The sequence below is a fragment of the Chelonia mydas genome, chromosome 3 (assembly GCF_015237465.2).
Source record: "Chelonia mydas isolate rCheMyd1 chromosome 3, rCheMyd1.pri.v2, whole genome shotgun sequence".
NCBI lineage: Eukaryota > Metazoa > Chordata > Testudines > Cheloniidae > Chelonia > Chelonia mydas.
In genome coordinates this window covers 133,653,151-133,665,594 of record NC_057851.1, presented here as the reverse complement: position 1 = coordinate 133,665,594, position 12,444 = coordinate 133,653,151, and the positions used below count along the sequence as shown (strand labels likewise).

At 36.7% G+C, this 12,444-nt stretch overlaps 1 protein-coding gene across 3 annotated transcripts in view; it reads right to left on the bottom strand.

The window, feature by feature from the left end:
* Positions 1-12,444, bottom strand: part of FMN2 (formin 2) — a 248,618-nt gene that overhangs the window by 72,914 nt on the left and 163,260 nt on the right. For all 3 annotated transcript variants that reach the window (XM_037895301.2, XM_043543314.1, XM_037895302.2), the window contains 5 exons: positions 11,450-11,541; positions 11,149-11,278; positions 9,295-9,441; positions 8,067-8,126; positions 7,711-7,831 (listed from right to left, as the gene is read on the bottom strand). In XM_037895301.2, coding sequence (XP_037751229.1) covers positions 7,711-7,831; positions 8,067-8,126; positions 9,295-9,441; positions 11,149-11,278; positions 11,450-11,541 — 550 coding nt within the window. The remainder of the gene's footprint in view (positions 1-7,710; positions 7,832-8,066; positions 8,127-9,294; positions 9,442-11,148; positions 11,279-11,449; positions 11,542-12,444) is intronic.

Genomic DNA, 12,444 nt, shown 5'->3' with positions numbered 1-12,444 from the left:
TCCTCTATGCTATGTTCACTGCAAATTAACTGCCACCCTGGGGTTTCCTTATTACCTGCATAACTTTGGAAGTCCCTAAACATGAAAGCAAATGACTGGATTGCAGGAAGAAAACAAAAAACGTCAGGGACTTATCTGAAACTGCAAAAATGTCTGGTTTGCCGGTACAGGCAAAGTCAACAGGGGTATACATCACAATCACAAATTGGTGGCCACAGTCACCACAGCTGACAATCTTGTTGGCCATCTCAAAAGAAGCCAAGGTCTGAATAGAGTTATAAACTGAATTACCTTCTCAGCTGTCAAGCTGGTCTTTCCATCTCTATTTTCCAAATATGAATAGAAAGTAGTAAATAGCAAAGAACTCTACTGTACACAGCTTTGTAAGACAATAGATTTCAGAACCCTGCAGTCTATACTACTCATTAGCATTGTACTGCCCTTGTACTTTCTTCTAAGAAGTTTAAAATCTTAAATAAAAAAATACCTATCATCAGCATATGGACATAGGAAATGCTACACTGGATTAGACCAACGGTACATACAATCTGGTATCTTGTCTCCAGCAATGACCAGCACCATATGCTTCAGAGGACTATGTATAAACCTCGTACTGGACTAATTAAGTAACTTTGCCATGGGGAAAGTTTCTAACACTTAGACAATTAGTGTTTGTTATGTCCTGAAGCATGATGATATTTCACACATGTATGTTGCTCTCTGATTAGTATCCACACATTTTTGAATAGTCAGTCTACCACAGTAAGTATTATTTTCCTCCCTGCATAATACAGTATATGTGAAATGAGAACACTTTAAAACAGTGATGGACAAGCATAAATATTCAGGTATCCATACTTCAGACTCTCATCCGTATCTTGCTGGTCTGAAAATTGGAAAAGGTAGACGGAAGGAAAATTGGACGGAAAATCTGATAAGATTTGGTAACATTTCTAAAGCTTCCCGGTTCCAGATGTGTCTAATACCATGAGAATAGCCTCTGTCTCACCTGGTATTTCTATGAACAAAACCTCTAATACAAAAGACATTTTTCAATAGCAGCATACGTTTGGTTCAAGGTTTGGGTGACTCTCCTTTTACCTGACTAGGTTCATCTATCCTAACATGGCAGATTTTATTTGCTATGAGGTTAGCACAGTAAAACTGAACACAATCAAAGAGCCCAAACTGATCAAGGGCCACTTACACAGTCTGAAGAGAAACGGAATGGAGAAGATGTTTCAGTGAACAAGAAATATGTGATGAGTATGTGTACTTTCTGGTTAAGTGACACTATCAAGATGTACAATAGAAGTGATAAAATGTAGGGTCTAACCACTGTTTTCCCAGCACCTCCAGTGTTTTCATGTAACATTTACAACTACAATCTGCAACTTTAAGGACAGCTAAGAATTTCATGAAGGGGAATGAAACTAGCATCATCTGAAAGACAAACTCTGCCACAAATAGAACAAACTCTCAGTTTTCTTTTATTTATTTTTTTGGTATTGTTAAGACTTACACTAAGAACTGCTCAGGCTTCAAGGGCTTTCATAGACAGCTCCTTGTTTGGAGTTTTAAGGACAGTAAAACATGACTCACAGATTGACTGAAAGCCTGGCTTTAGTTTACATCTGGTTTAGGTTTAGGAGTCTGCATGCTGCACAGTTTCAGTAATTAACCCATTCAGTGATGGCTGCACAAGCTGCTGGAGTGTGTTGATGCAGAGTTCATGATTTGTAAGCAAAAGCAATATTTTAATTTTTTTTCAGCATGCTCTCTATGCTTCTGAATAACTGGAATTGAGTGACTTCCTCAAGCACAGATGTATTGGTGTATTTAACTAATATTTATCTTGACAGATTTGGCATTTACTAATAAAAAGGCAGTAAGCATCTTTTCTGAAAATGAGCATGTTAATATTACACATCTGGCTCTGTATCTCATCACACTGCCTCATATAGATAGAAAACTGTAAAAAATATTTAATGATCTTTAAAGTCTTAACATTTGTAGAAAATTTAATTTATGTGATTGCAAGACTTAAATATTGAGACTAAAAACAATGAAACATTGACGAATTTATTAAAAAATTATGAGATGGTGCTACAAAATATATTTAGAACAGATAGCAAGAGGAGTATTGCAGAGTCAATTAATTCAGTCCTCTCAGAGTTGAGGAGTTCCTCATGTAACTTACTCTATTCGCCTTCCCCAAAAACTGGGAATACAAGCATAGAAGCGCATTCAGGCCTGGTGCGGGAGAGGGGTAGCAAATCATTGAGTGACCCCTGTGATTGCTCCTTGATCAGCACTAATCTGATGCCAAGCATCATGCGCAAATGGTTGGGAGGATAGTTGAAGGTGGATATGGGCTGAAAATTGGGACAAATAGGGATTTGCAGGAATGAGGATGACATTCAAGTACAGATGAGGGTAATGTGCTTTTGGACATTAACCTCTGAGTACATGATATTACTGCCCTTTTGACCTAATTCATCACCACTCATGAATGGTGCTTGCTTTGCAAATTGTGAATTTGGTTCTCCATGTGTCAAATCATAGACACAAGAGCAGAGGCTTATAGTTCCAGGTAAAAGCAGAAGAAAATTGTAGATGTGGTAAATCAGGAATATTTGTATACCTCTCGGGGTTGCTGAAGCTTTTTTGGAAAGTACTTTGAAAATATGACATTCTGCACAAGTGCTAAGTATTCTTATAAACATTTTTCAGTCACATAATTCAGAGATGGGAGAGACTGATTGGGTAATCTAGTCTATCCCCATGCAAATGCAGGATTATTCAGCTAATCGTATATTCTCAGAATACATACAAAATAGCACTAAAAAGCATATTGTTTACATCACCACAATTACCTTGTTAATTTATAATGTCCATGGTTGTCAACTGAATATGATAATAGTACTACCACATCATGACACGCAAACAAGCTCTGGCAGATTCAGGATTTTAGATCAGTCTGTTCATACTATACTTGGTTGGGTTCTTTTACATTTTTACTAGTTAGGCAGAAAATAAATCTAACCTTGTGTTTTTAATTCTATTTCACTGGAACTTTAGTGGAAGTTGGGCAATACATTACAACTGATGAATTTTATGCTTGTGAATTAATTTACTATTGTAGAGCTCCCATGACAACATATTCCAAGAGCCATTTCCAGATGGTTTAAACTCACCATAAGAAGTGCTTCAGAAACACTAAAAGAAAAGGAGTACTTGTGGTACCTTAGAGACTAACCAATTTATTTGAGCATAAGCTTTCGTGAGCTACAGCTCACTTCATCAGATGCATTCAGTGGAAAACACTATACTTCTTATTGCCTTTTTAGTGTTTTACCTCTTCCCTGCCCTGCATCCAAGTCCAGTTTTCTACGTTCTCTTCCTCACCTTCCTCTCCTCCAATCTCCATCACTCTGATGGCTAGAATTTGGTGTAGTTTCTGATGAGTACTATACCACAGATGCCAGGTATCAATGGAGACCCTGCCCCTTTTTACTTCCAGTGAAAGCCTTTGATTCACCTAAAAGGTAGATTTCAAAATCCGTGTAGTAATGGAAACAAAAATACCCTTTCACATCTAGAAAATTACTTTGATAATCCTAAATAGTAGATATGCACAATGCAGAAACCTTTGCATCAAAAATCTTCTTCCATTGTTTCTGTGACCTTAGCTGCCTGACTCTCTTTACATGGTCAGTTGATTCATGTCATGTGGCGAGTGCTAAAATTTCTCTTGTGGAATGACATAAGAACAGAAGTCATTACTTGGCATGACTGCATGAAGGAGGGCTGCTGACAGCCAGGAGAGATCAAAAGCAGATCAGGTTGCTTAGCAAACTATATGTCACTGAACTCAGAAAGGCTAAATTGAGAATCCTGGAGAGCTGAGAAATCTGGGGGCAATTGATGGAGACAAATTCAGTAGGTATATTAATAAAATACCTAGCTGTTCTTCAGTCTTCTGTTTATTAAAATGTCTAGTACATAACACATTACTCCCCACCATATATTCTTTTTAAACAAGAATATCAGAAATAAACTGCCTGTGAGTTTAATAATGTATGGTGTACACTGGTACACTGTAATTTGTGTATATCTTTAATTCCTCATTTTTTACCATTTTGTAACTGAAATCTCTGTTCCAAGCAAGAAGGCAGCAGGCATCCAACTTACTTTTCCGAAATTCTTTTAGATTGACACTTTTAGACTAATTAAACTCTTGGAACAGGTTTTCTTCACTAATATTTGCAAACCGCAAGGCATACAATTCATAAACTTAAACATAGACAAAAGCCTATGTGGTCATAATGGGAAAGGCATAAAGATATGGAAATCACGAGTGTTTTTTTCCCTTGAAGCATCTCAAAAAACCTACCCCTTTGATACAAGCAAGCATCCAAGCTGATCACTGTGAATTAGCATTTCACAGAAATCATCTAAAACAAATCAAAGATGGCTTTAAGTCTGCATGTCTCTCTGTGTGTTACTTACATATTTAGATTGGAAAATATAGCAACTGCTGGAATCAGCTGCTAGACTTGTGGTTACAAAGGTTTCCATTTTAAGCCTTTATTACAATCTCATTCTGAAACAAACCTATTGGACTGAGGTTTCCCATGACTGATCTCTATTCAAAAAGGTAAATTTTTTCTTCTTCTTTTTTTTTTTTTTAAATTTTAGGAGGGTAAGAAAAAAGCCCATTGTAATAAAATTTTAACATACTTTTTGAATATGGACACCGTATTTTTTAAAAGTGAAATGGACTGGTGCCTTTGGTACAACAAAGACTGTTTTCAATTCGAACAAAGTTACGAGTGATTGAAAGTTTCTGACTTGCAGTTAAAAAAAAAAAAATTAAAGGTGAAATTCTGACCCTACTGAAGTCAATAGGAGATTTGCCATCGACTGCAATGGGGTAAGAATTTCACTAAAAGTCTACAACCTTGCACTTAAACATGAATGTATGTGCACACAGCTACTTAAGGGTCTGATATTTCAAGGTACTGAACACCTCTTGAGTTTTGTCAGCTATCACTGATGTCAAATGCAGAGAAGTACTGTGTCAGGAGACGGTCTTCACCTTGCAGATTCAAGCCCTAAGTGTTCAGCTATTTAGGTAGGAACTTGCTAGTTTAAGGAATTTATAAGATCCATTGGAAAATCAGCAATGCTTGAATAAAGCATGAGCTAAATAAATAGTTATAAGAAAGGCAATTGAGGCCACATTCATTTTCTCTCTTTTTTTTCAGTTAAAAGTTATATTACATTTTAAAAACAGCATTCGGACATGGTTAACTTTGCCCCATTGAAAACCTTAAATGCACTAATTTATTCCAGATAATGCATAAAGTGTCCAAGGTGGTGAGCTTAACATACCTAGAGCAACTTTAACTGTTGGAATTTCCTGACTTGTGAGTGCTTGAACTTGTAATTTTAATGTTGTATTAACACTAGTTTTTGCACCTAGGTTGACATTCTCCCATGGTGTGGAGGGCCAGCATAAGGCATTCTGCACCATTCAAGACCTGCAGTAAAGCTGTGAAGGACTGTGGATTGGTTTTGAGTGGGTTCCTCTATATAGGACCTGGAAGAGCTCCTACACTGGTCCCAAATTGGCTATTGCTAAGAGAAGTGTGCAGGAGAGATCATGGAAGATGTAGCTACATGGATTCAGTAGCCCTAACAAACTGAGCAGTCACTATTCCAGTTTAGGGGCGGAAGCAATGGCAGTAGAGTGATCAGGCTGCAGCCCCATGGTAGGTTGAGGAAGAAATATAATTTCCATCCCCATATAACCCGTGCTTAATTCCCCCACACAAGGCCCAATAACTCCATATGGATGGTGCAAATTTCACTCTTAATGTAAAGATATTTCAGCTTTTGTCAATGCAAAGAAAACAGCTTTTGAAAATTTCTCATGGTGACATATGAGGAATTATGACCCTAATCCATGGGAGCGTGCTAATAAAGTTTGTGGATTATACAAAACTGGGAGGTATTGCCAATTTAGAGAAGGACAGGGATATCATACAGGAGGATCTGGATGACCTTGTAAACTGGAGTAATAGTAATAGGATGAAATTTAATAGTGAGAAGTGTAAGGTCATGCATTTAGGGATTAATAACAAGAATTTTAGTTATAAGCTGGGGATGCATCAATAGAAGTAACAGAGGAGGAGAAGGACCTTGGAGTATTGGTTGATCATAGGATGACTATGAGCCGCCAATGTGATATGGCTGTGAAAAAAGCTAATGCGGTCTTGGGATGCATCAGGAGAGGTATTTCCAGTAAGGATAATGAGGTTTTTGGTACCGTTATACAAGGCACTGGTGAGACCTCACCTGGAATACTGTGTGCAGTTCTGGTCTCCCATGTTTAAGAAGGATGAATTCAAATTGGAACATGTACAGAAAAGGGCTACTAGGATGATCCGAGGAATGGAAAACTTGCCTTATGAAAGGAGACTCAAGGAGCTTGGCTTGTTTAGCCTAACTAAAAGAAGGTTGAGCGGAGATAGGATTGCTCTCGATAAATATATCGGAGAGATAAATACCGGAGAGGGAGAGGAATTATTTAAGCTCAGTACCAATGTGGACACAAGAACAAATGGATATAAACTGGCCACCAGGAAGTTTAGACTAGAAATTAGACTAAGGTTTCTAACCATCAGAGGAGTGAAGTTTTGGAATAGCCTTCCAAGGGAAGCAGTGGGGGCAAAAGATCTATCTGGCTTTAAGATTAAACTCGATAAGTTTATGGAAGAGATGGTATGATGGGATAACATGGGTTTTGGTAACTAAATATTCATGGTAAATAGGCCCAATGGCCTGTGATAGGATATTAGATGGGGTGGGATCTGAGTTACTACTGAAAATTCTTTCCTGGGTATCTGGCTGGTGAATCTTGCCCATATGCTCAGGGTTTAGCTGATTGCCATATTTGGGGTCGGGAAGGAATTCTCCTCCAGGAAAGATTGGAAGAGGCCCTGGAGGTTTTTCGCCTTCCTCTGTAGCATGGGGCACGCGTCACTTGCTGGAGGATTCTCTGCTCCTTGAAGTCTTTAAACCACGATTTGAGAACTTCAATAGCTCAGACATAGGTGAGAGGTTTTTCGCAGGAGTGGGTGGGTGAAATTCTGTGCAAGAGATCAGACTAGATGATCATAATGGTCCCTTCTGACCTTAGTATCTATGAATCTATGAAGTACTTAAACCTGCACCTAACTTCAATAACCATTCTGAATCAGCGTCTAAATGCCTTCATTCTTGGGTATCGAGATCAGACAATATCCACCAGATAATCATTTGCAAACTGCAAAAGCTACTGTATGAACTCACTTCACAAGGCTGAACTGGGGGCAGGGGTTGTCTCCAGGGAAACTGGGGCAGCTAGTTTATGCTGCTTCACCTTTACTCCTCAGCAATACTGAGAACTGCATCTGAACATCTTCCTGACATGCAATTCATTTAAAAATCTTGATACCACGGCTATAACATATGCTGATCACTCGCTCTAAAAACACCAACCAGTAGAGTTAATCAAGTCAAGGATACAAAGGCAAAACGTAGGAGGTAAGATCTACCTTTCATAATGTATTTTACAGATCAGCAAGTTTCCAGAAATTATACAAAAAGTGAAATAGAGCTATATGTTATTGACATATCTGTAGTCTGATCTAGTTACAGTACCTCGCAAATCTTTTTTTAGTTTGCGAAGATCTTTTTGAAAGTCTTCAAATTTCATTTGTGAAGCCTGAAAGAGGTCCTGTGGCTCTGGAAGAGGAAAGATGCATTGCTCTTTTCCAGCATCCTGACAAAAATATAAATGAACATTTACTTTACCTTTATTTTTAAAGGTATAAATTTTAAATAACTAGCACTTATTAAAATTTTACTTATTAAAACAGATAGTGGACAGTTAGCACAAGTATTACTTATGAATAATAACATACAGATTAAAGTAGTCTTAACCAATATAAGGTAATACAAGTTTTAATAATTAGTTTATGTAATTTTATTTAAATTGGCAAAGGTAACTCACTCACCTCATCAAAATTACGCAAATAATATGAGACAATATATGATAGAAGACTTCTGCTATTATCCTGTGTAGAAAAAACAAAATAATAAAAGTTAAATTTTATTGTGTTGCTATGTCATATTTAAAGTATAGTAGGGTCTATTAACTTTTTTTTTTTTTAAGTTACAATTAAATCACCTTTATTCTAGAAGAGCAAGGGAATTCTGAGTGGAAGCTAATATTCCTTACTGAATGATGCTGTTAAAAGCAAAACACACCCTTAAGTCCTTTGCTGAATAGGGATGGCCTTAAGGAAGTACTTAAAGCCAAAAAGATGCTTAACTACTTTGCTGAGTTGTGGCCTTAAATAAAAAAATATTTCAGTCTCTCTGCAGACATTACATCGGATCTCATTTATACTCAGGTCATATTTTCAAGCTTTTCTTCACAACCAGAGCTTGAAACTTACTTTGCTTTCCTAAATGAAAGCTGAGTTTCTGATATAATCAGCTCACTCCAGGAGTCAGTGCCATAACCGTGGGTGTACACTGCCTTTGCCTTGCTTACCATTTTCACCCAAATGGCTATGCTAGGCAGCTTTAATAATAGGATATTTACCATCACTACCATTTCTTTCATGAAACTGTTCCACAGCCCAGTGACTCTCTGTATTGTATATACAGGCCTGGCAGATTCATATGATGAAACTTGGGTTAGTATAAGAAACACATCACATTTTAGATGTTAGGGCTCCCAGTATTAGGTATTGTATATGGTAATTATAACACCTACTCAGTCATTTTTCACTACTTTCTCTCTCCCAAATACTCCAAAATCAGTATTTACTGGAACTGTTTTTTGTTACAACAGTTTCCACTTCTGAAACATATATAGTTTTAAAGAGTAAAATTAATTATATTAAAGGAAACACTCGCTGAAAATAAAAACCATAAATATGCAGCATATGGAAATTCAAATATACACTAAGTTAGGGAGTAAGATAATTTCTAATTTAAGACACTGATTTGTTCATCAGTTTAATAGCCATAGAGAAGGCAGATTCATTTCCAAATTGTTCTACAAACAAATTCACTCTGTAAGTGCAATCAAAGTTGTAACCACTGATAAATATTTCTGTCTGATACTAGCTTTAACTTTATACGAGATCTGGTAAACATTTATTAAGAGAAGAGCGATAAAGCAGCACTCTGTTAGTAAAGAATGGAATATTGTCCTACAGTCAATATACTTACACTGCTCTTAACATCTTTCAGCTTTGGAAGAATGTCCAATCCAAACCCATCTGCCTGTCCCCGTGTCCTGTTTCCACCATTCATGTAATTTCCAAATGCGAGAACCAAACCCAGAACCTGCATAACTCCTGACCCACTTTTCAATGTCTGTAAAACAGGATATTTATATATAAAAACATAAAATCTCAGTTGAAATCCTTAATAAGTCAAAGAAAAAAATTAAGTAAGTATGGATATCAGTAATTAACGGATTAATTACAAGCTTTATATTGCAGTTTGATGTTGCATTTTACACTGTAGCTATAATTTTGGAGAACATCAAACTCATATCAGGGACACTCAAATCTAACGCAATAATGACAATTTTCAGCAAATTAAATTCACTCTAATTTTAGCACACCTGATTACTCTCAAAATGGGTATTTGAGGGAAAAATGGTATTTGTAGGTTTCAAGTTACTACATGCTTTATGCATAGGGCCCTACCAAATTCACGGTCCATTTGGGTCAATTTAACGGTCATAGGATTTTAAAAACTGTAAATTTAATAATTTCAGATATTTAAATCTGAAATTTCATGGTGGTGTAACTGTAGGGTTCCTGAGGCAATGGAGTGCCGAAGTTAGAGGGCATGGTATGCTTTTGCCACCTTTATATCTGCACTGCTGCTGACGGGGCACTGCCTTCAGAGCTGGGTGCCTGGCCAGCAGCCACCGCTCTCCAGCCACTCAGCTCTAAAGGCAGTGCCAAAGTAAGGGTGAAAATACTGCAACCCCCTTACAATTACCTTGCACTCCCCTCCCCCCAGCCCTCTCTTGTTGGGGACCTCCAGTTTGAGAAACGCTGGTCTCCCCCGTGAAATCTGGTCTTGTGTGTACTTTTACCGTATACTATACAGATTTCACGGGGGAGACCAGATTTCACAGTCAGTGATGTGTTTTTCACAGCCATGAATTTGGTAGGGTCCTATTTATGCAAAAAGAGAGTATGAGGTATAACAACAGATTGATCATTCAGAAGGAGGATCAGTACTTTCTTAGCAGACCATGGTATTCCCTAGCGGTGCATTTACTTTGGTCTCTGATCCTGCAATCAGTTTTGCAAAAACAATAAATATATGGCACAAGGCAACTTGCAGGACTGAGGCCTTAGGGAACACACATTTCTAATAGGAAGAAGCAATTATTTTTTAAAATGCCCATTGTATAAAGATTAAATTTATCCTAAGTATGTTTAAATGTTTCTTACAAGCATTAGGCTATGAAAAACTAACTCTGCATTACTTCAACAAAGCTATTGATTTAGTACTAATTTTACACCAACCTTTTCAAGACACATCACAAACGGCAGAATTGGCATTATTTTTCTTTAATAAGAGGTTTAAGAAATTTGCGTAGTATTAATTTAAGTATGCGACCTTTTATCTGTTGTTAAGGAGGCAGCTCGTTTAGATCAGCTATTTCAGATCTGTTGAACAGACACATTCAGAATCAAACCATGCACTTAAAAAGAGCTAAAATGGCATTCGCTTGGAAAGTGCAAGAAGTGAGACAGTAACTATGAAGACAGAAGATTTTTGCTTTGGCAAAAGCAGAAGTTACAGTATTCTCTAGAGGCTGATGTGTATTGGCTGCAAACTCGTGATGTTATAGCTCAGCAGCGAAAGCCAATTTTAAAATTTGCTTTGATCTTGGAGTACAATCATAAAATGTTCCATTCTGCAGGACTGCTATCCCTCAAATTTAATGAGTGCTTAAAGTAAATAAAAGAAAACTTTTGAAATATGAGTACAGCTGAACAAGAAAGATTAAATATCAGAAAATCTAGCTCTACCTTTATATGGACCACAACCCACCTCACACAGTTTCTGTAGCAATTCAAGTTTGCGATGGATAGAGCAAACGGTTTCTGAAAATGTTGATTGGAACAGGATACAAAATACTCGTTCTGAAAAGTTGGGGATTAGCGAGAGTTCATAAAGAAACCTGGAGGAATGATTAAAGAAAATGATTTAGTTTAGTTAGTGAAGGTTTTTCACTTCTATTTGCATCTTCCTAACACTTCCAGTTAGGTTACTAGAGCAAATTAAGTTTCCCTAAAGAATGCAGCATACACATCTCCCAGGAAACTTGTTCTGTTGAAGACAGTGTCCTTACTGTTCAGGTTTGTCCAAAGATTTGGCATTCTCCCTCTCTTTGGATGATTTGCCGTGCTTTTCTATTTTTTCCAGTTCATCTGATTGCGCTCTCTGGAAAAAACAAGCAAACAAAGAAATTAAAAAGTGTTTATTCAAAAGCTAGACAATTAAGCTTTACAAATAATTATGCCCTTGTAACATCACTTCTTTTTAACTTTACTTTTTAGCATCTGTTCATGGTAACACTACTTAATTTGTGGAGTCATTTTAAGTGTAAATATGTTTGATTCAAAACAGAACATCTCTGAATTCTTCAAATAAAATTATTGACTATTAGTAATCTGCAAAACATTTATTTATTCAAGTATGTATTGAGACAATGCTTTTTCTTCCTGCCCTCCTCTCCCTTTTATTTTGCTTTTGGCTGTTTATAAAACCTCCAAGATCAAAGTATTTCCCTTTTAAGTGGTATTTCTCATTCAAAAATCAGTTGGGTTGCAAATGAACGCAATTTGATCTATAGCTACATATATTGTATTTTTAACTAAATCAAAGGGGTTCATATTGTTTAGTGTTATTAACTTTTATTTGTGGCACCTTAGAGACTAACAAATTTATTAGAGCATAAGCTTTCGTGAGCTACAGCTCACTTCATCGGATGCTTATGCTCTAATAAATTTGTTAGTCTCTAAGGTGCCACAAGTACTCCTTTTCTTTTTACGGATACAGACTAACTCGGCTGCTACTCTGAAACTTAACTTTTATTCAGGATTTTGAAAAAGGAATGGAACAACAAAAATAATTATTGAACTGATTTAAATGCAAGTATCATATAAGAAACACATAACAATACATGAACAAACAACTATGGTATTTTTTCCTGGAGTATAATGAATCTCACTGTATCTTAAAAAATAACCCACTGCAATCACATGTAAATCTCATTTTTCTTCTCAACTTTAGTTCCTTGGATGACCCTGTATTAGGGTGTGTGGTTATTTTTTGAATATTCCT